At 40.2% G+C, this 24,344-nt stretch overlaps 1 protein-coding gene across 2 annotated transcripts in view; it reads left to right on the forward strand.

Moving 5' to 3' along the window:
- TPPP (tubulin polymerization promoting protein) overlaps nt 1–24,344 on the forward strand; it is a 67,743-nt gene that overhangs the window by 5,006 nt on the left and 38,393 nt on the right. The window contains exons 2-3 of one of the 2 annotated variants that reach the window (XM_038174420.2): nt 4,875–4,932; nt 17,672–17,986. In XM_038174420.2, coding sequence (XP_038030348.1) covers nt 17,676–17,986 — 311 coding nt within the window. In that variant the 5' untranslated portion in view covers nt 4,875–4,932; nt 17,672–17,675. The remainder of the gene's footprint in view (nt 1–4,874; nt 4,933–17,671; nt 17,987–24,344) is intronic. The other variant, XM_038174419.2, reaches the window with a different exon arrangement.

Raw genomic sequence — 24,344 nt, forward strand, 5'->3', positions numbered from 1 at the left:
GAGCAACAATTTTCCTACAAAAAAAAAACCTTTTGTGATTGTTTTTCCTTGCAACTCATGGACTCGTGCCTCCAGGATCAAGGTATTCTATACTTTCTTTGTTTTGGAGTTGGCCAGACAATCCATCATGTGTTCCTCTCTGTCTGTCCAGGTCATTACTGCCAATGAGTTGGCATATGATGATGTTTGGTGCACTCCATACATGTATAGTTGTCTGCCACATGGGTGTCATGTGCATTTGACTTCATCTGGATTTTTGGATATCTGGTCATTGTCTAGGTCATCATGAATCACCTCCAGTGCTAATTCCTTTAGGAACTGGATATCTGTCTCTATGGTCATCCACTGGTCTGGGTGACATATAAAATCTTCTTTGAGAAGGGATACCTTTCCTTCATGCCTGACAGGAGTCACTTCCAGAGGATGAGGGCTTGTGCCCCTTTTGCAATCACTTCGTCAATAACCCCTTCCCTAGAGAGGGATCCTAGCTGCTTAGCTTGCCTGCCCTCTTATTCCATACTGTTGGTCTTGTTATCCCAGCACTGGAGCTGCCAGTTGACAGTGTGCTTACCTGGATGGCAGCTCAAATCTTTTCATGTATCTTGCAGCTCACCCAGGGATGGGGATTGGGTGGTTACTACTGCATTTACAAGTTCTGCCTCTTCATCCTCCTGTTCCTGTGATGGCCCTGCTTTGGAGTAGCCTGCCTCGTCCTCTTCTTCCTCCTTCCCCTTCTTAGCAGAGTTTCTTTCCTTACCAAATAAGTTGATTTTCTTATTCATTGCTTATTCTCTCATTATAGGGGTGACTGATACCTGCGCAAGTTGGTTCAGTGGTCCAGCTGCAGGGCCTATCATGGGGGTTGGAGTAGTGTTGAGTGTAGCTTGTTAGGCATGGGCCAAGCCCCAGCACATTGCAGTGATTTGTGACTCTGGGATTGCCAGGGTTACAGAAGATTTTTTCCAAATATTGTACTAGTTTTTCAAGATTCTGTATTTGTTCAGGGCTGAAGTCCCAAAACTCTGAAGGTGCCCATTGTCCTAGGTACTTGCCCATATCCTCCTAAACACTCCCTGCCACTTGTAGCTATCCTGCCTTAGGACAGACCTCTGGTGGTATTCTTAAATAGTTGTTTAACTGTAAACAAAACCAAAAACACATTTGGGAGACATAGCAAAAGGATATTCAAAATTCTCAAGTGCTCTTGTGGCTAGCTTGGAGGGGAAGAGGATGGTGAAGGAGAAAGGGAAGGTAAAGGAGCAGGGGAAAGTGTCCACCCTTATATTCCCCATTCATCGTCAGTAAGGTTAACTCTCCAAGGAGAAAAGGATGGGGGGGAAAAGGGTAAAACTTGTGGGATGAGATAAAGGCAGTTTAATAGGACAGAGAAGGAAAAGAAAATAATTATAATAATGACGGTAAAGGAATACACAAAACAAGTGATGCACAATGCAGTTTCTTAGCACCCTCTGTCTGATGCCCATCTAGGCTCCGATCAGCGTCCCCCTGCCAACCATCCGGTTTATTATTTCATGTGATGTATGGAGCCAGTTTGTGTCAGCTGTTCTGGTTGTACATGTATTCCATCGCAGCTTCTTGTGTATCCCCAGCCTCCTTGCTGGTAGGGAGGTTCAAGAAGCTGTAAAGTCCTTGACTCAGTGCATGTACTTCTGTGCAACAACTAAAACATTAGTGTGTTATCAGCATTATTCTCATCCCAAATGCAAAGCACAGCACCATACCTTCAACTAGGAAGAAAATTAATCCCATCCCAGCCAAAACCAGAATAAGTATTTAAAGAAATCTGTGGATAGTACATTAAGCTAGATCTATAAATTAATATTTCAAATCAGCCAACTTGCACCTACTTAATCCTACAGTGATAATAGGCCCAGAATGTTATCTGAAAGTTGTATAGCTATTGCAGAAGCAGGTATTGTCTTCCAGTCTTTTTGGATATGTGATTCCCTACTCTTTTCTTGATATGTCATGAAAAACTATTTTATCTAAACAGTTGAGGCTCTTTTGTTATGCTTTAGTCAGCCTGAGTATCTTTATCCCTTTTGAAAAGTGTCATATTTACTCTGTTTGAAGGGTGTTCTAGAGACCATCTTGTATCCTTGCGTGTACATGGAATTGCTGAATATTTGTATACATTTGTGTCCTTATTATTTCTTTGATACCAGTGGCAGTCCAGCAGGACTCAGAGTGAATGTAAGCAGGATTCTCAAATAGAATAGAGTCACATAATGGGGGGGAAAAAAAGGTGTAATAGGTCTCACCAGTGCATAAATATCTGGTGGATGCCTGCACTGATGCTGCTGTAGTTGAAATTTGTGCAAAGTATGTGGTGGTGCTACAAGAGGTCGTAGAACTAGTTAAAGAGTTACTTAGGTAGAGAAAGAATTTTTATGTAGTAGTAAGAGTTATCAGGTGAAACGTGTTCATTAAAAAGAAAAGTTCTAATAGAACTGTTGCTGATAAGGGTATATATATATGCATATACATACTTTATAAATAAAGAGGTGATATATTGTGAAGTGATTCTTTGGAATGGAGAAATGTAGTTTACTAAGAGCAAAACATTGTTTTGTCTCTACATGGTTTTGTAGCAGCAACTATGGAAGTGAGTAGTGATTGTTTTTAGAAATAGAATAGTAACAGGTCAGCAGTGAAAATAATCTCTTCGCTTGATAATGTGTTTTCTAAAGTTGTTTATTTCATGGAATGTATAGCTTCATTGGTGTCTGACATGTTGATTCACTACGGAAAAAGACTGGACAACTTGAATAACCAACTTTTGGTTACTCTTTGTGTTTCCAGCTGAAGAGCTGCTGTTTTCAGACTAATGCAGTTGGATGATGTAGCCAGCTTTACCATTGTCCATAGTGCTAGATACACGTATTTTATTATAGAGAAGTCATGGATTAGCCATGCAGTTCCTCATGAAGCCTGTGAAAGGATTTAATTAAGTAAAGATAGGTAAAAATGTTGATAGGGTTATGTTAGTTATACTTGGTCTGTAGTGTTTGCTGTTTGTTTTTCTTTTTTATGATAGAGAAAATGTCTGTCTCATTATCACATGTGAAGAACATATACCCAGAGCAGAACTCAGAAGAAGAATGTCTTAATTCTGATTGCTACTGATAGCTATAGCTGTGAAGGAAGTTTAAGCCTTAAGAGCATTGTGAAAAACATTACATTTCATTAAGAGGAGCTGCATTTCTCCAGCTGTTCATCCTTTCTTGCGGCTTGAATGTTCATGCAAAGATGTGGGAAAAAGATTCCAGCTGTGGTACTTTGTTTGCTGGATTTATTTGGCATAAATAATTCCAGACAAGAAATAAATGAGAATGCCCTTTACCTGCAATTCCATAACACTTTTAAAATATAGGGGAGATAGATCTAATACTAAAATAGAACAGATGCAAAAATCAGATGCTTTGCAGAGTTTGATAAATGTTTGTGAATCCAATTCACACATAAGCAAATCTAATGCTCTGAAAAATGGCTTTCTTTTTTGCTTGGTTTGGATGGAAGGTTTTAAATTGTAGATGGTACCTATTTATGGTGCACTGTAACTTTCACCAGGGTTGCACAAACAGATTCTGATGAAAAGTATGCCTGAAATAATCATGTTTACCAATTCTTGGTGTGCAGGAAGGATTAGCAGAACTATGGAAGGTAAAAAGAGGTAACAATTAACAGCTCCTAGGTTATGTGCTTGTGGGCAGAATTCTTTGTAATATGTCTGTTTGCTAAAAAAAACAATGGCCTTTCAGGTTTAGGACCATCTAAGAAGTATCTTAGGGAAGGCTAACAGCTTTGCTAGGCCCAGGAGCTTAGAATGTGGGTGTGGAGAAGCTGAGACTCATTTGTAAGAGAATGGGGCAGAAATAGGAAGCTTACTTTCAGGTTGAAACTTAAGTAAAATTGTTAATGTTATGAACGTACAGTTCTTTGTGTTTGTATGTAATTCCATACTTATTTCAACTTTGTGGCTGTGTGAACTGCATTGCAAGGGATCCACCATCTCTATCCTTTTCCCTACTCTATTGTCTTGTTTTCAATAAAATCATCAGACTTCAGCCACTGTTTTCTTGAGTATTTACTCAAATGTTTAATGTAATCAAATACATAAGAAATGCTATGATTGAATGTAGAATCTATTTTTCTTGGCCAAATAAATTGAAAGTTTTCCTTAGTTTGCAGGACTTTTGAAATCATCTAAACCAATTTTTGGTTGGTAAATATTCTAAATAACAAAAAGTTTTGAAGTGTCACTTTAACTGGATTGTTCTTGGGACTGTAATAAGTATCTACTGTAGTTTACAAGTCTTCTGTGTTGTCTTAGACAATACAGTCTTACTCATTTCTGTATCAGTTCATGCTGCAACAAGACTTCCATTAAATTTGTTTTTGTAATACTTGCTGCAAATGAAAATAATTCAACTTACATCAGGTAAGAATGTTCTTAGCAAGCTAGAGTCCAGATGGATAAGCAGATAGGTATATGGCATAGCTATGCACTCTTACTTCTGATAGTTTCCTGTTGATTTTTTTTTTTTTGAAAAGCATTTCTTGGTATGGAGATCGTAAACTGGGTAAACATGTTTCCAGCTAGTGTGACTGTGTATTTCCTCCACAGAGTCAATGAACATTAATTTTTCAGAGCATTCTATACAATCATGTCCCTGCTTTATGTGGCCTAACAATCAGTATGGAGTATGGGACCCAGGGTCCTCATTATGTTCATAACTCTGCCAGTAGAACAGGCATTTTTCTTCATCCCTCTCCTATAGTTTCACTACCTATGACATAGCAGTGATACTAACTCTGTTATAAATACTAAGCTGTCTGCATTTACTGAGCAGATCAACCACTTCTCAGGAACAGAACAGGGAAGATGCCATTGTGAATTCTGAAGTCCAGGTAGGTAGTATGTATAGTTATTCCATAGAGTTGCATAAGCTACTGAAATTGTTGTCAAAAATACTCTGGGTTTTACTAATTCTTTCAGACTGCCTCATTGGTACTTGGAGATGAATCCCTGATAATAGCAGTTCCCTGAAATCTACATCAAAGCTATACTTGTATTCCTGCAATATGTTGCATCCTGGAGACGATGTAGATTAGTGAGAGAGTGTAAATTTACGTAAATCTTTCAGTAGAATTGACGGTTGATCAGTACGGAGGCACTGGGTTTATGTATACATACTTGGTATTCATACAGCTATACAGAATCAGTTGACTGGAATTCACAAAGACAACTATTGGTCCCATGATTTTTGGAAGACTTCAGATCAATAACTGGGTTTTTCTAGAGTTCTCCCAGTTGTCTCTCTGCAGATGACTATGTATTGTAGTCTCTTACCGGCAAAAAGTTTGATGATATGAGAGAAGTTTTTCTAGTGTGTTATAAACGAAGTCTCAACTCAATCTGAATTTAGTAATATTTATAAAAGGCAAGTAAATAGTGCTGGGTGTGCGAGGAGTCTACACTCCACCAACAGGCACACACGAACATCAAACTTTCCAAATATACAGGACATTGCTTTTACATACTAAACCCGAGTACACCCATACATATGTATGCCTATACATATGTACAATCAGAACAATCCTTTTAAGTCTATTACTATCAATGTCCATGTCTGTGGGAGCATAGTTGGAGTTGGTAATCCCGATTGAAGTGTTCCCATATCTTCCATGACTTCACAGTCTCCATTTTCCATTCCTTTTCTTAATTACAAACACCAGAGAATTCCAGGGCTACTCGTGGGAACAATATGTCTCGCTTTAAGTTGTCAAGCAACTCGGCCTTTGGGCCTTATGTATCCTATTCTTCCTGTATCGAAGGGAAACATATCCATCTCCTTTTCAAGGCCAATAGGGCCTGGGTCAAAAGGCACATTCAGATCACCAGGGGGCATAACAGCAAAGGCTTGTGATGGCAGTAGTGGCAGGAGGGCCAATGGAGTAATAATTAATGTCAATAAAATGGTCGATATTAACAAAGAAGGGGGAGATATGGGAGTGTGGCCATGGGGGTCGGCAAGCCCCATGGTTGGTGATAACATCAGACTCTTTAATGATGAGGCTATCAGGAATGTAAGAGACTTTAGAGGGAACAAAGAAGGGTGATTCAGGAGACTCCATGCAGTCTTGGGTTGCTTGTTCTCCAGATGGTAAGGCATGGAAGTTGCTGGGGGGTTTCCTGGTTGGAACTGTTAAAATTTGTTGTTTAATGTTATATGATAATCATATTATTAGTGTGGTTTCAAGGGTTAACGAAACATGGGAAAAGCAATCACATTTTGTTGCTTTCGGGAACCTTGTGGAGGGCAGAGCATGTGCAGAAGAAGAGGGAGGCAGTCGAAGCTACCCTTGCAGTCTGGACAAGATCCAGTAACAAAAGGTTGCTAGTGGTGATTGGGGGGGGGGAACCGTGAGCCTTCATCCCCAGGACCCCGAACTACCACCACAGAGAATTCTAATACGAAGCGGGGATAGGTTATACGTATGTATAGGCGTACTCGGGTTTCTTATGAATATGTAAAAGCAATGTTCTATTTATATTTGGAAAGTTCGACTGTTGAGTGTGCGTATTGGTAGAGCATAGACTCCCCATGCACCCAGCACTATTTACTCACCTTTTATAAATATTACTAAATTCAGATTGAATTGTATCTTCATTTATAACAAATTGGTGACCCCGACGTGATCTTCTTGGAATTTGGATCTGTGACTGGTAAAGGGATGTGCCCCACCTAGTGGCACTTGCCGATAGCGGTGCTAGAGTCCAACAAGATTTTGAATGTAAGAGGCAAGTAAAGAACCAAGAGCTCTCCCTCCGTGACCTGTAATTCTGCCCATGAAGACCCGAACAAAGAGGATTTGTGAGTATACCGTTCAGTTGGGGTGGGATTTGGTTGTGTGACTGTGTGTAAGGGTATGACTGAGACGGAACTTAGTTCCGAAGCGAGTGCGGAGGTCTTCTAACCATGGTTCCGATCTCCTGCGAGGGACTCGGCTGGTGAAGGACCGAAACGATTGGTCTAGGAATTCATGGGTGGGTTAACCACTTGCAAGATACCTCCAGACACAGGCACAGCCAGGGATTCGGAACCTCTTTGAGGGTTCCAGGGATTCAGAATTTATTTGAAGGTTCCAGGATGGGTCAGGAGGAAAGTAGATTCTCAGACCTGAGAGGCTCAAAGAGCCTGGACATTCCACCAGAAAGCCCATTAGGGGTAATGTTAAAATATTGGGATGATTAGGAATTGAGGAAAGGAAAAAAAGAGAAAACGGCTCAATTTTGTATGATAAAATGGCCAAAGGAACCTTTAAGGCCACATGTTTTTTGTCCAGTTTTTGGATCCTTTGTGGATTGGGTATGTCAGGCATTGAACCTCTATGTTAACTCTAAGGAGCCTTTTAACCAAGAAGAAAATGATTATGCGGCTCTACGGATAGGAGCCTCAAACTCATTTCCCCCAACCCAAGTATTGGCTTTAAATATGAGAACTGACAGGGGAATGGAAGAATGGGAGCCTCTGGATAATATACCCCCTCCCTATTCATGGCAACCAGAACCACCACCTGTTGAAAGTTGATTGCCATGGCCCCTGTTCACTCTCCCTCTCCTCCTGCGCAAAGGACTAGAAATAAAAGCCACAGAGAGGGAGGAAAGTGAAACACGAGGTTGGACTGATGATTTAGGAGGTCTTTACACTTTGAGGGAGGTACCCCTTGAGGGGAGTCAGAGGGGAATAGGGTTTGTAGCAGTTCCTTTGAACAGGTCAGATGTAAGAAATTTTAAGAAGGAAATGGGAAGCCTTTTAGATGACCGTTTAGGAATTGCTGAAAGATTAGACCAGTTCTTAGGTCAGAACACTTTTCCATAATTTCCGTCTTACCATCATTTATCAACAGTCCTGGCTATCGGGGGAGGTCCCAGTCGACTGGCGACTAGCAAACATGACGCCCATCTACAAGAAGGGCCAGAGGGTAGACCCGGGGAACTATAGGCCTGTCAGTTTGACCTCAGTGCTAGGGAAGCTCATGGAGGAGATTATCTTGAGAGTCATCACGCAGCACTTGCAGGGCAAGCAGGTGATCAGGCCCAGTCAGCATGGGTTTATGAAAGGCAGGTCCTGCTTGACAAACCTGATCTCCTTCCATGACAAGGTGACGCGCTTAGTGGATGAGGGAAAGGCTGTGGATGTGGTCTACCTTGACTTTGGTAAGGCTTTTGACACTGTTTCCCACAGCATTCTCCTCGAGAAACTATCTGCTCGTGGCTTGGACTGGCGTACGCTTTGTTGGGTTAAAAACTGGCTGGATAGCTGGGCCCAAAGAGTTGTGGTGAATGGAGTCAAATCCAGCTGGAGGATTGGATGACACCAAGTTAGGTGTGTGTGTCGATCTGCTCAAGGGTAGGAAGGCTCTGCAGGAGGATCTGGATAGGCTGGACCGATGGGCTGAGGCCAACTGAATGAAGTTCAACAAGGCCAAGTGCCAGGTCCTGCACCTGGGGCACAATAACCCCAAGCAGAGCTACAGGCTGGGAGAGGAATGGTTGGAGAGCTGCCAGGCAGAGAAGGACCTGGGAGTACTGGTTGATAGTCGGCTGAATATGAGCCAGCAGTGTGCTCAGGTGGCCAAGAAGGCCAACAGCATCCTGTCTTGTATAAGAAGCGGTGTGGCCAGCAGGACTAGGGAAGTGATCGTCCCCCTGTACTCAGCTCTGGTGAGGCCGCACCTCAAGTACTGTGTTCAGTTTTGGGCCCCTCGCTACAAGAAGGACATCAAGGTGCTCGAGCAAGTCCTGAGAAGGGTGACCAAGCTGGTGAGGGGCCTGGAGAACAAGTCTTATGAGGAGTGGCTGAGGGAGCTGGGCTTGTTCAGCCTGGAGGAGAGGAGGCTCAGGGGTGACCTTATCGCTCTCTATAGGTACATTAAGGGAGGCTGTAGTGAGGTGGGGATGGGTCTATTCTCCCATGTGCCTGGTGATAGGACAAGGGAGAACAGGCTAAAGTTGGGCAAGAGGGTAGTTAGGCATTGGAATGGGCTGCCCAGGGAAGTAGTGGAGTCACCATCCCTGGAGGTCTTTAAAAGACGTTTAAATGTAGAGCTTAGTGATATGGTTTAGTGGAGGACTTGTTAGTGTTAGGTCAGAGGTTGGACTAGGTGATCGTGGAGGTCTTTTCCAACCTAGACAATTCTGTTATTCTGTCACATGTATACCTTGGAAGAAATGCAGTCCATATTAGGGATCCTCTTCACTACGGAAGAAAGAGGAATGATCAGGCAAGCAGGAATGAGACTGTGGGAAAAACAAAATCAGGGAGGTCCTCTGGGGGATGTGAAATGGACAAATACCAACCCTAACTGGAATCATCAGGCTGCTCAGGGGAGGAAAATATGGGAGATCTTAGGACCATAATGATACAAGGGATAAAGGAATCAGTTCCAAGGGGACAAAATATAAATAAAGCTTTTAACGAGTATCAGTGTAGAGACAAATCTCCAACGGAATGGTAAGAAAGACTGAGAAAATCCTTCAGATTCAGATGTACTCAGGGATGGATCCTGATTCCCCTGCAGGAGGGGCACAGTTGAGAACCCAGTTTGTAGCAAAATCCTTGGAAGACATCCAAAAGAAATTGGAGAAAATTGATGATTCACATGAATCAAAGGATTAGAATTATTGAGGGAAGTGCCAATGGTCTATGTGAGGAGAGATGGGGGAAAAACAGAAGGCAAAAGCAAAGATTTTTGTGGCAGCAATAAAGGAAAGTCAAAAACCAAGTGGACGGGAAAGCAGGAAAAGATCAGGAAAAAAACAGGGTGAAAGAGAACCAAAGGATTAATGGAAAGGACAACAAGATGGAATCCCTATCTGTTACTATTCTGGCAAAAAGGGTCATCTTCAGAGGAATTGTAGAAAAAAGAAACAGGATGAAGAAATGTTTAAGGAAGAATAGGGGTGTCAGGGGCTATATCATTTGATGACCTGAACATCAAATGAACCCTTGATAAAATTATTAATAGGTCCACAGAGGGAAAAAGTGTATTTTTTCGTAGATACTAGGGCAGAGAAAGAAATCAACTATTAGAAAAGTACCAAAAGAGGTGAAGGAAGGAAGGAGGAATACCATGGTAGTAGGAGTAAAAGGGGAGCCCTTTAAGGTTCCTATATTGGAAAAATATAGAAATAGAATCAGAAAAGAAACTGTCTTAATGACCTATTGCTGGTGCATGAGGCTGCGCACAATCAATTAGGAAGGGACTTAATAATAAGATCAGGGTTGGAAATCAAGAGCCAGAGGGGAGAATTAAAAATTCAGCTGTATACCCTAACCCAAGAAGATGAGGGAGAAATAGACCCTCAGGTATGGTTATCAAGAGGGAGATTCAGGAAAATTAAATATGGAACCCTTGGTAGTAGAAGTAATGGATCCGCAACAGCAAATAAGGATTAGGCAATATTCTATCCCATTGGAGGGAAGAAGAGGACTCAAAGCAGTTCTTAAAAAAAACTTGAAGTATATTGGGGCATAGCTATCCTTTGGATGCTAGTTGTATGTATATTAAAACTTGTATTGATCAGAATATTAGCAATCATTGGAAACTCATATAAAGGCCCTAATGGAAGGTTTTGGGGACCCCAAAGCCCCACAGGGGGAGTGCCACCTCTGGTAGAAATACCCGTGACATCTTACCTTGGTCCTGAAAATTTAAAATAATAAGTGGGAAAACTTACCTAGAGGATTGCTTATCTGCATTGAATCAAGCCCCCACTAACTCATGGAAAAGTTGAATGCAAATAGGAGAACCATCGGGTGTGTAAGCCTGGACCATTTCCTAAGAAGCATCAGGGAGAGGGCAAGACTGGAGAAGGGACTAGTACTGCGGCTCAAGAAGGTTTACCAATGGCTACAACCTTGCAGTCTGGGGTTTCTTGTTCTCCAGATGGTAAGGCAGGAGAACGTGTTTGCTGTTGCCAGGCAAAGTTGTTTGACCAATGAGAAGTTGTTTTTGAAAAGGATTGCTGTGGAGAGAAGGGTATAAGAGGGGAGCCTGCCCTCAAGATAAAAAAAAAAAAAAAAAGGCAACGCGATGTGATGAAGTTATGTCATCAATAAAGAAGTGGGGGGGGGGGGAGGGGGGAAAGAAACAGGCTAGCAGAATGGAGACCAGGATGGGAACAGGTACATTGATTGCCTCATGAAGATAGGTTCAGCCAAACTCATAAAACTGCTCAGAGAAGTTCATAGAGAAAGTTGCTGGAAATGGGCGCACTGGAGCTGGGAAGAAGCTCGAGCTGAGAGAAGGGGACCTGTGCACACAACTGCCCCTTGCTGGTAAGCAGCTGTGCATTATGGGGAATCATACGTCCTTAGAAACAAAGACTGTCCTGGTAACCTTACAGCTTATTCTCCTTATTAACAATCGGACAGCTTATGATCCTGGTACATGGGACCAAACTGACTGAGGTCAAGGTGTGGGACTCTGCAACTAGAAACGACAAGGTTGCAGTGGGATTGCTCAGCACCTGGCAAGCAATCTCTGAGGCCGTAAAGAGCCCTGTGCAACCACAGTCAGAAACGTGTGGTTTGCCAGACAGTGAGGGAGCTGTGGGCTCCTTTACTGACCCGACTGCTACGCAATCGGCCCCCCCACCACTACTGCCTTTGCTGTTACACCCCCTGGTGACCTGGACATGCCTTTTGATCCAGGCCTCATTGGCCTTGAAAAGGAGATGGATGTGCTTTTCTTCGATGCGGGAAGAACAGGATACCTAAGGCCTGAAGACCAAGTTGCTTGACAACTTAAAGCAAGGCATATTATTCAAAAGGAATGGAAAATGGAGTCTGTTAAGTCATGGAACTTAAAGGATTGTTTGTTACCTTTCCTGATTGTATGTATGTATAGGCGTACTCAAGTTTAGTATGTAAAGCAATGTTCTGTATATTTAGAATGTTTGATGTTTGTGTGTGCGTGTTGGTGGAGTGTGGACTCCCCGCACCCCCAGTGCAGTTTACTTACCTTTTATAACTTTTCTATCTTCTGTAAGTATAAATATTACTAAATTCAGATTGAGACTTCATTTATAACAGTCCAGAAAATGTGAGCCCTTTCAAGTGTATAGTGTGATTCAGCTTTTTTTTTTTTTTTATTAAAGAAACTAATGATTTCAAATAAGGAGTTGAAAAGCATTTCTTAAGCAAGGATTTTGTTCATGAGGCATTTAAAAATGTAGGCATGCAGTTAGTTTCTGATTTCAAGTAACAGAGTGGCACATTTTTTGTTTATGGTTTGTAAGCTGTACATTTGATGTATTGTTAATTTATTTGTACTGATTATGGCTCCTTAACAGAATTGCTAAGAACAAGAACGATTTATACCTGAAAATCTCTTGGAAGGTTTAAGTGGTGAAAGATAAAATAACAAAATGGTATGATATATCTTATAATATTGATTCTCCATCTTTTTAGTCCTCTTGCTTATGGAGGTAACTGTCTTTTAATATCTGTGGGAGTGTGTCCGTGGGTGTCGACAAGCCCCACGGTTGGTGATAACATCGGACTCTTAACGATGAGGCCAGGAGGAATGTAAAGTGCTTAGAAGGAACAAAGAAGGGTGATTCAGGAGACACCTTGCTGTTTCGGGTTGCTTGTTCTCCAGTCGTTAAAACGTGGAAGTTGCCGGTCGTTTGTGGTTGGCCGGCAAAGTTATTTGAGAAACACTCTGTAGCCAATAACTTAGGCTCAGGCAAGGATCTCAGTGAAGTAGCAATTTTATTTCCGATTGAGTGGCAGGCGTTCTGCAGGCATGAGCACACCTACTAGTCACACAGTAGTGTTTATATACTTTAGTTCTCGATGACTGGGACCCTCTCGTTTCCCCATTGACTGGGTAATCCAGGTTCACAACCTATCTGGTACTTCACAGACAATACATGGCCTTCAGTTGCTGGCCTGTTAAATTTCAATATTCTTTTGACTCTTTTACTGTTTGAAGTGGTAACGTTTCTTTACTTATCTGACTTGACGCTGTGATTTTCACTTAATTGTTCTAAGGAGTCAGGTTGTCTGCATTTTTACAAGGTCGCCTGCTAAACTTTCTTATCACTGCAAACATATCTCAATACCAGATTATTTACCTATAAACGATGTAACTCTGCAAAAAAAATAAATATACTTTTATTCCCACACAATGAGTAGTTACTGGAAAAGTACTGCTGTAGAGCAAATGGCATAAGAAGGGAGCCTGTCCTCAATAAGAGTGAGTTGAAGTTATATCATCAATAAAGAAGTATCAGTTATTGATCCTAAAAGAATCCTGGTGTCTGTGTGGTTGTTACACCACAAATGGTGCTCGAACAGGGATGTGAAGAAGATTGCAACACAAATATCCTATGCAGCCACTAAAATGTAGATTTTGCTTTTTGCTGGTGTGTACTCTCTAGCCACTTAGTGCTATGTTAGAAACATTCTGATTTAAGTTTCCAGCTCCAGTAGATCTGAAATGGTGCAAACTTGGAGGAGACTTCTACTTTTGAAAGTAAAGCTTTCTAGAGGACAGAAATGGATCATAGATCTTCATGATCTGATTTTTAATGTTGCTCTTTTCAAGCATAGTGTGTTATAAATGAAGTCTCAACTCAATCTGAATTTAGTAATATTTATAAAAGACAAGTAAACACTGCTGGTTGTGCGGGGAGTCTATGCTCTACCAACATGCACACACAAACATCAAACTTTATATACAGAACATTGCTTTTACATACTAAACTTAAGAACGCCTATATATATGTACAATCAGAAAAGGTAACAAACAATACTATCAATGTCCGTGTGTGGGGGAGCATAGTTGGAGTTGGTAATCCTGATTGAAGTGCTCCCATATCTTCCATGACTTCAATAATTTCTCTCATGTCATATAACAGTCTCCATTTTCCATTCCTTTTCTTGATTACAAACACTGGAGAATTCCAGGGCTACTCGTGGGAACAATATGTCTCGCTTTAAGTTGTCAAGCAACTCGGTCTTTGGGCCTTATGTATCCTCTTCTTCCCGGATGGAAGGGAAACACATCCATCTCCTTTTCACTGCCAATAGGGCCTGGGTCAAAAGGCATATCCAGGTCAGCAGGGGGCATAAAAGCAAAGGCCTGTGATGGCAGTAGCGGCAGGAGGGCCAATGGTGTAGCAGAAGGATCGGTGGATGAACCCGCAGCTCCCTCACTATCTGGCAAGCCACACGTTTCTGACTGTGGTCGCACATGACTCTTTAAAGCCTCAGAGATTGTTTGCCAGGTGCTGAGCAATCCCACTGCAACCTTGTCGTTTCTAGTTGCAGAGTCCCACACCTTGACCTCAGTCAGTTTGGTCCCATGTACCAGGATCATAAGCTGTCCGATTGTTAAGAAGGAGAATAAGCTGTAAGGTTACCAGGACAGTCTTTGTTCCTAAGGACATATGATTCTCCATAATGCACAACTGCTTACCAGCGAGAGGCAGTTGTGTGCACAGGTCCCCTTCTCTCAGCTCGAGCTTCTTCCCAGCTCCAGTGCGCCCATTTCCAGCAACTTTCTCTATGAACTTCTCTGAGTAGTTTTATGAGTTTTGCCGAAACGATCTTCATGAGGCAATCAATGTACCTGTTCCCATCCTGGTCTCCATTCTGCTAGCCTGTTCCTTTTCATTCCTTCTTTATTGATGACATAACTTCATCACATCGCGTTGCCTTTTTTTTTTTTTTTTTTATCTTGAGGGCAGGCTCCCCTCTTATACCCTTCTCTCCACAACAGTGGAGAACAGTTGTTCTTTTCAAAACAACTTTTCATTGGTCAAACAATTTTGAATATAACAACAACAGCAAACACACAGAAACTTCCATGCCTTAACGGCTGGAGAACAAGCAACCCCAGACTGCATGGAGTCTCCTGAATCACCCTTCTTTGTTCCCTCTAAACTCTTTTACGTTCCTGGTGGCCTCATCGTTAAGAGCCTGATGTTATCACCAACCATGGGGCTTGCCGAACCCCATGGCCACACTCCCACATCTCCCCCTTCTTTCTTAGTATCAACCATCTTCTTGACACAGATTTACTCCATATATCACAGAGTGTCTCAAGTGTTTTGTTTTCTTCTTATGCATCTACTCTTTTGGTAGCAAAAGAATCTGTGCAGCCTGTTGAAGCAGAGAGTTTAGACTGATCTAGGTATGGTTTTATTGAAAACTTATGCATCTGTAATCGTTGTGCTAGTTTACATTTTAGTCTATATAAATTAATTTATAGTTTCAATAGTGGGAGACTTTCAGAAAAGGTTGAGGTAAAATTACTGTTCTTTGGAGATCAGGCAGGGCACAAAGGAAATAGAAATGGGAAAGAGTTAAACGCTTAGCTTTCCAATGAGCTTTAACACCCTCCCAACCCCTTCCCGCAGTGCATACTTTCATGCATTTCTTTTTATTATTTCAGAGGTACACCTATAGGTCTCAGGTTGGAGTTATTTCTGTCATTAATTTTTAATTTACCATCTGATTTTGTTTGCCAGAATTTTTGTGGACAGTGGAAAAAAAAAAAAGGATCCCCGTGGTTAAGATATAACTAGGTTTTTAAGCATTAACTTGAACATATTCAAAACATGCAGTATTGCTTTGGCCATGTTGCATTTGCTGAAGTTTAAAGGTCAAAGGTCCTTTAACGTAGCTTTAATTAAAAGATTGTTTCTAATCATGACTTATAAGTCTGTTTTCCAGAAATTCAGAATGCTTATCAGACTGTTGTCATTCCTATTTTCATCATAGTTTTCTTTTCAATATAAGTTGATCTTACTTCCTCAAATATGGGTTTATGGCTGTTGCGAATACTGCCAATACAATACTTGTGCTCCCTGAAATTTCTCTGGTCCAGTACCAGTGCTTTATTTTAAATGTGAGTTCTTAAAATGGAGAATGTACCATTGTCAGATTGGAGAGAACATAATAATAGTTTGCTAGAAACTGAATTAAGACAGACTGTTCAAAGAAATATTTGTTATATTCTAGAAAAAATAACAGATCTAAAGGAATTGGATTGGGTTGTTGGAGTTATTGCTTCAAAATTTGGGTTTTGTTTTCTTGTGCATAATGTATGAAACTGACTTGTAGTGTGATGCTTTGGTGTTCAGTATGGATTTTTGTATAGTCCGATCATTTCAAGTTAAAGCCAAAGATTACGAATGTGGAGATTTCTACTTTAGGAGCCTAGTTGCTTCATGCTTAATAAGGTTGGCTTCATGCTTAATAATAAATGCTGCATAGCAAGTATTTATGGTTGGTTCTGCAGTGTGAAGAAAAGGGTATGCCTTGGTTGTTCAAGTAACAGAGGTTACTGGAACGTATATTGGATATGAGGATATATTGGATATGGATATTGAACATGTGATATAAGATATTGGAAGAGGTAGAAGTCTAAAATTGTTTCAGTTGCTGAGGAATTTGTGTCAAAATACAGCATATAAGCCAAAATAAATTCCCATCTGATGCAGAAATTAAACCTTAACTAGAAATATATACCAATCTTTGCGTATATTAGCTGTCTACCATGTACAGCTGTGATTTCAGAAGCATGACAAGGTAAGTATGGAGGGTTTTCTAGCCATTACACCAGTATTTGCCAAAGTTCTGATATCTGAAGCAGCTCCTTATGGATTAAAATTTGTAGCAGCACCACAGATGTGTATCTGAGCAAAAGTCTGCATGTAGTTGTTGGGACAGGCACACTGTGTGTAGACTTTTCAGGATCTCTTCTGTCAAGCTAAGAGTGGATGGGCAGAAGGCACAGACTTCTATGTCATGCTTCTGGTATGTTAGTGGGCTGTAGTGTATATTTCCTTTTTTTACTTGATGACTCCTGAAAATAACCTTATTGTGCTGTTGCTCAGCTTAAAGTTTCTTTTAAAAGGCAAACATATCCCACATGAATATGATGTAATCTGGGTTGTTCTGTGCAGTAGTAACATCTCTTCTCCTTACTCCTGCATCCTGGATGTATTCTTTGTAAAGGAATTCCATAGCTATTGTTCTTTGCACATGAACTTGAGCAATAAGTGGTTTTGTTAACAGGAGAATTTTGTCCAAGAATTTGTGAGGCTTCCTTACTTGTTAGCCCTTTGAAACAGTAACGTTTTTGCTGCATTTTCAAAATACTTAATTTTTCAATTAAAAAAAAAGGAGGTCTGGACTGTGGCTTTTTATTTTTATTTTTTTACTTAAAAATTAAATGTAAATAGTACTGCCTACAATATAAAGGGCATACCTTTATTCAAGTGCAACTGTGATGAATTCAGCTTGTGATTAAGAAAAAAAGGAAACAGTAAGTGTTCTCTTATTATCTGATGGCATGATGGTGAAATTAATTTTGTGTCCCATATTGGAATATTGGTTTCCTGCTTTTTTATAATAGTAGATTTTTTATTTTGATTTTTTTTGGATGGATATAAAGTTACATAGTTCTATGTGTAGACTTGTCTGATGGAGGGTACCAAGTTCTTGCACACTTCCTGGACCACTTACTATTAGTATGTTGTGACATGGACTGTATCCTTTAGTTTTATGCAAAGTAAACTATAGTGTAAAGTAATATAATGAATTTACCCTTCTCTTTCTTGTAGCACAATGGCTGACAGTAAAGCAAAGTCGACCAAACCTGCAAATAAGACTCCTCCAAAATCTCCTTCTGATCCAGCAAAGGACCGAGCAGCAAAAAGGTTATCCTGTGATTCAAACAGCTCCCATGAGGGAGCTGTGGCAGGAGACTTGAGTGCTCTGGAAGAGGCCTTTAGAAAGTTTGCCATACATGGTGATACAAGAGCCACAGGAAAAGAAATGCATGGGAAGAACTGGTCAAAACTGTGCAAGGACTGTCATGTAATAGATGGGAAAAATGTGACAGTCACAGATGTTGACATTGTCTTCAGTAAAATCAAGTAAGTTCCTTTTTGCCATCATTTCTTTGTCTCTCCAATATATTTTGTAGATACCATCTAAATTTATCTTCTGTTGCTCAAGGAGTTTGTAAGCCACTATGCCTTTGTCCCGATTGATATCTTTCAATGTTCCTTTGTGAAACTGTTGCTTTTAGCTTGTGCCTTGCTATATTAAACTGACAGGTGTTACTGTTGTTATGGAGTGCAAAGAGGTATGATATAATCAAGATGGATGCAGGTTATTCCAGGAAACTTCTTTTTGACTGCAGTAAATGCTGTGAATATTTTCTTTAAAAATATCTGGAAAAAGTCAGGATGTAGTCTGGCATCTTGCCAGATGTCAGCCTCAAAGGACTGAGACTAAGGTGGAATATATATTAAGCCACTGTTCTATACACAGTCCTGATGTCCAGCACAACACCTGCTCAAGTTTCAAGTGTAGGGTACTGGCCACACCAAACTGATGGCAAATTTGTGATGCACTGGCTGTGAGTAGTTGATTATTATTATTTCAGTGGCCTCAGTTTATTCTTGTTGAGAAAGTGGAGTTTTACTAAAAGTTTTTCTCCAAATTGATCAAGCATGGCTTTATCCAGAAACTGCTAAAATCAAAGGGAGGAGGACATTCAGCTATTCCAATATATTCTGTATGAAATGCCAAGTGATTTTTTGTTCTCACTTTTTATCTCCCTTTCCCCTTTTGTCTGAATTGGGTCATTTTCATCTTCGTAGGTCCTAATATGGGATCTGATAACCTTGTCTTATCTGTTTTTTGTTACCATAGTGACTATTTAAATTCTCTCACACCTCATTGCATTTAGGGATATGTATTAAAGAAGGTCCCTTTATCATACTTGTAGCTTATGGCAACTTCTATTTAGTTTGTGCTCTCCGCTGTCATGGTGTAATGCTGGAGAGAGGGCATGCAAACTGAGTTGCTTAAAAGAATAGTTGGGAACACTTGCTAGAAGCCCTGACATTTCAGAGTGCATCAAAGCACAAAGTCAGAGAATAAAAGGACCTTCATCTTTACAGGTTGTTCAGTGTAATACGCACAGCTAGCATGACATTACTTTTTATATTTTTCTTATTTTCCTTCTTTAATGAAGGGTCTTATGTGGGTAATTGAAAACACTATATATTGGAATACACCAACCTTCTCATTCTCATGTTAGTCCACTTTTTCTTTGAGGCCCTGTGTGTATTTTTTGGAAGCTGCATGTACTATCAGTGAACTAGCTTATTTGAAATGGATGTTGAGCTTTGAGGGTTGTTTATTTCTTTCTTGACCCGTAATGAACAATGATGGCATTTATTTTCAAGTTCTCTTTGGCTTTCACCAGCTTAAAAATTTCTCTTTCATCACAGAAAATAAATCCTCATTCAAATTTCTTAAACTGATGTCTGGGAAAGGTAGTGATAGTGTAACTCTGTGGTACGTGTTTAAAAAAAATAATTGTGCAAGATTAGCTGATTTAAAGAAGTATTAATTTTGATGTCTGCTGGGGTAGAATGAATCCAATTCAATTCTGCAGGAGTGAATTGTGAGGTGGTAGGGACCTGAGGGTGAAGGGTAATCTCAGTGTATCCCTTTGCCTTTGTTCAGATTTCTCTGCTTAGCTCAGAGGTTCTTGTCTTTGCCTCTGTGCGATATGCCTTTTCAGCAGTTTTTCAGAATCATAGAATCATAGAATATCTGGAGTTGGAAGGGACCCATAAGGATCATCAAGTCCAACTCCTGGCACCACATAGGTCTGCCCAAAAGTTCAGAGCATGTGACTAAGTGCACAGTCCAATCATTTTTTAAATTCAGACAGGGTTGGTGCAGTGACTACGTCCCTGGGGAGCCTGTTCCAGTGTGCAAGCACCCTCTTGGTGAAGAACCTCTTCCTGATGTCCAGCCTAAACTTCCCCTGCCTCAGCTTAACACCATTCCTGTGGGTCCTATCATTGGTGTTTACAGAGAATAGGTCACTTGCCTCTCCACTCCTCCACACGAGGAAGTTGTAGACCGCGATGAGATTCCCCTCAGCCTCCTCTTCTGCAGGCTGAACAGGCCCAGTGCCCTCAGCCGCTCCTCATGTGTCTTTCCTTCTAGTCCCTTCACCATCTTTGTAGCCCTCCTGTGGACACTCTCCAACAGTTTTACATCCTTTTTGTACTGTGGTGCCCAGAACTGCACACAGTACTCGAGGTGAGGCCGCACCAGCGCAGTTTAGATTGGGACAAGCACCTCCCTTGACTGTCTAGCGATGCTGTGCTTGATGCATTCCAGGATATGGTTGGCCTTCCTGGCTGCCATATTTGACTGCTGGCTCATATTCAACTTGCTGCCAACCACAACCCTCAGTTCTCTCTCTGCAGGGCTGCTCTCCAGTGTCTCCTCACCCAGTCTGTACATATAGCCAGGGTTGCCCCGTCCCAGGTGCAGGACCCAGCACTTGCCTTTGTTAAACTTCATGCGGTTGGTGATCACACAGCTCTCCAATCTGTCCAGATCTGTCTGCAAGGCCTTGCCACCCTCATCAGAGTCCACAGCTCCTCCAAGTTTGGTGTCATTGGCAAATTTGCTGAAAACACCTTCTAGTCCTACATGCAAATCATTTATAAAGACATTGAAGAGGACTGGCCCTAAAATGGAGCCTTGAAGGACCCCACTAGTGACCATCCACCAGCCTGATGTGGCCCCATTTACCACAACCCTTTGAGCCCTGCCTGTCAGCCAATTGCTCACCCATTGTATGATGTTTTTTTAAGTTGCATGCTGGACATTTTGTCCAGTAGGATCCTATGGGAAACCGTGTCAAAGAACTTTCTTCAGTGATAACTGTGAAGAGCTGACATTTCTGTCAGAAGAAATATGCTATCTTTTCCTCTCTCCATTCCAGTTAGAAAATAAAAATGCTTTTTCATTTACCTTAATTCTTTATTAATTACTTCTTCTTTCCTTATATGTACACTTACATGTATCAAGTAACTTATATACTTTTATATACTTATATACTTTTTTTTTTAAAAATGAATATTGCATTACTGATCAATGGGGAAGCTGACAATATCTGAGATTTGCTGTATTTGTTAGGATCGTCTCTCTTTTGTTCTTTTTTAAAATTTATGTTCTTAAGAGCATATGTTGGCAATCCTTACTTGAGACCATTTTTTTCCCCATATAGTATTTTAAGTTTTATAAAGGAAAGATTAAATGGATTTAGTTGCTCAAGCAGTGATTAATATGCTGTAACTTAGATGGCTTATAACTATACGCTGAGTATACAGGGTTTCTTGAGAATGCTCAGACAACTACTCTTCTTTTCTTACTCTTTGGCTTCATGTTTAACCCTAAGGTAAAGGATTTTTGGAGTTCATGTTGTGAGCAGGCCTTTTTTGATAAACTCCTTACTTCCATTATGCAAGGTTCTTTTCCACAGCAGAGTACTAGTTTTTTGTTTTGTTTTGTTTTGCTGTTCTTGTTTTCCTTTTGATTTTTTTTTTGACTACACAAGTTGTTTTTTTTTTTTTCTTTTTAACCATCCATGTTGAATGGAGAGCATTAAACATTGTAAAAGAATTTCCAACACGCCAGAAAGGACAGAGTACTGCTTCTCTGCGTCATTAAAATTTATGCTTATGGGTATCTGAAGGTTTTGTGTTTCACTGCTGCTTTTTAGGTTTGTTAGCTACGCTGCATCTGCCAAGATAGACTTTGACCTAGGATTTTTATAGTCAACTGTAGTGGTTCAGTGAGATGATGGTTGTGGATCTTGAAAGTTGTAATCTGGCCAGAGAACACAGTCCATAGATGAGAAGAAATGTTTTGTTATACTAAATTGCTATCTAGCATATGGTAGAATTTCCAAACAGGTTTTCTGTTGGGTCTTAGACTGGGAAAGCAGTGCATTTAGCAGGGCTTATTTTCTAGCCAGCTATAGCTGTAGTGCATGACAGTGACGCATTTTCTTTGAACACTACAAAATAATTAATGTAGTAAAATTTTTCTTTGGATTTATGAAGTACTGTGACTATGTATAAAGCCCCTGTTTGTCATCTTTCTAACTTCCCCAGGCTTAATGTATTATTCTGCTGGCAAAGTAATCGGTAGGAAGAATGTGTTTCTGATAGTGAGGGTAAAGATTATTTCTGGAAATTAGTAACTAATAAGTTTACGTAAGAGTTCCTGAAAGATGTTTTATTCACTAATTGGTAACTTTCTCTGCTGCTGGAGAGATTTTATCAGTTCAGTCCTGAGAAGTAAGGAACATTTTAGCAGATTCAATACCCTGTTCCCCACGACCTGCAAAATAGGTGAAGAAAACTTCTGAAAGTTATCACAAGTCTGTGGTAATACTGTGGTATTTCTGCAAATCTGAGACTGAGTGTCTGTCTTTCAGAACTTAGTTCAATTAAGGTTAAGTTTATATTGTTATAAAGGTTGAGGAAATTCTAATTAATCTTTCTAACAAGTAAGGAAATGAGTGTAGAGTGCTGTTTTCCCTCTGCATGAGCATGTCAGGTCAGAATAAGGTATAATTTGTGTATTTATCTTCCATAAAAGGTCCACCAGAGGCCTTCATATAAGCGCAACATTTGTATATACTTTAGGATAAGAAGAAGGAATGGTCTGGTGCAAAAAATGCAGAATAGTAAACATGAAAGAAAATTTTCTAGAAATGTTGTTTGGTAAGAAGTCAACTGGGTGTAGTTCTGTTTTTTTTCTTCCCCCTAAGTATTTTTGTTTAACAGTAATTTCTATGTTCTTAAGGAACTCAAAAATCCTTCCAGTTTAATGAATTTTAATATAAATTGCTGTGTTTAAAATTGCTTTCAATATATATCTTTTATATCTCCTTCTGCATTTCTGCTTTTTTTTGTTTGTTTGTTTGGTGTTCTATTTTAAAAACTTACTATTGTCAGCTTATAAAACACAAGAAATATTAAGCAGCAGTGAATTTTGCAGTGGAATTACTTGAAGTGAAAAGCCAAAGCCCACTTCAGAGAGTCACCACATGGAAGAATATTTATAAATTGCATTTGTAGAGTTCAGAAGGAAAACACCTATATCTACGTCAAATATTTGGACTGTATTAGTACAGCTGGGGTAATTGCTGTTGTTTAACCCGACAAGCAGCTAAGCATCACATAGCCTTTCACTTACTTCTCCCTTGCAGTGGGCTGGTGGACAGAATTGGGAGGGAGGAAGGAGGGGAGAAGTAAAACTCCTGTGTTGAGATAAAAACAGTTTAATAGGACAGAGAAGGAAGGGAAAATAATAACAACAATAACAAAATAATATACAAACGAGTGATATGCAACAAGTGATACACAATTCAACTGCTCACTGCCCTGACCAACCACTCCCTGCACAGTGGCAGCCCTCCTCCCTGACCAACTCCCCCTACTTTTATTGTTCAACATGATGTCATATGGTATGGAATGGAATATTCCTTTGGCCAGTTTGTGTCAGCTGTCCTGGCTGTGTCCTCTCCCTGCTTCTTGTGCACCCTCAGCTTCATTGCTGGCAGGGAGGTGTGAGAAGCTATAAAGTCCTTGAGTGTAAGAACTGCTTCGCAACAAGTAAAACTTCAGCATGTTATCAGCATTACTCTCATCCTAATGCAAACCACAGCACCATACCAGCAAGTAGGAAGAAAATTAACTATTGTCCTAGTTTTGGCTGGAATGGAATTTGCCTTTTCTATAAGAACTGGAAAACTAGATTATTATTATTAAGGTTATAAAAACATATGATAAAGACATCTCATTGTATAACAGTATTACTTTTCTGTGCATGTTGAACATGCAAAAGCAGAAGAAATTGTGAGGAGTGAATTACAAAGTTTTATTTTGTATAATGGGATGAAATATATTATAGATGCTGCAACAAGAATTTGCATGAATGTAAATACTACTGTGCAGTAAGCTTTCCTCACTGTGTTTTATAGTTTTGTAATCAAAACTTGAGTTGTTGGACTCTTTCTTCGTATGTACATTTGACTGCATAAAACACCAATAGTATGGTTGCAGGCTACATTTCCATTTCAAAGCTATCTTCTTGCTTATGCAAAAGTCTTTTTTGCTGTTTTGTATCAGGATAGTTTTTTAAATGGCAAAAATGAAGTAGCCCCTCTTCTGAGAAACCTGCTCATTAAGAAAAAAAAGCATTAAAATATAGCAAGTAATCTTTTAAAAGGTCTCTAACTTCACTGCCATACATGAAGACAAGAATAATTCACATTCATATTCTATTAGAAGGAAACATTTTACAGATTACTGGATGTGAAATTTTAATGACAGGACCAAAAATAATATTTCACCCTTTTTGTAATGATAACTGCAATTTCCCTATAGATGAGGCTTCTGC

This window comes from Anas platyrhynchos, chromosome 2 (genome assembly GCF_047663525.1).
Source record: "Anas platyrhynchos isolate ZD024472 breed Pekin duck chromosome 2, IASCAAS_PekinDuck_T2T, whole genome shotgun sequence".
NCBI lineage: Eukaryota > Metazoa > Chordata > Aves > Anseriformes > Anatidae > Anas > Anas platyrhynchos.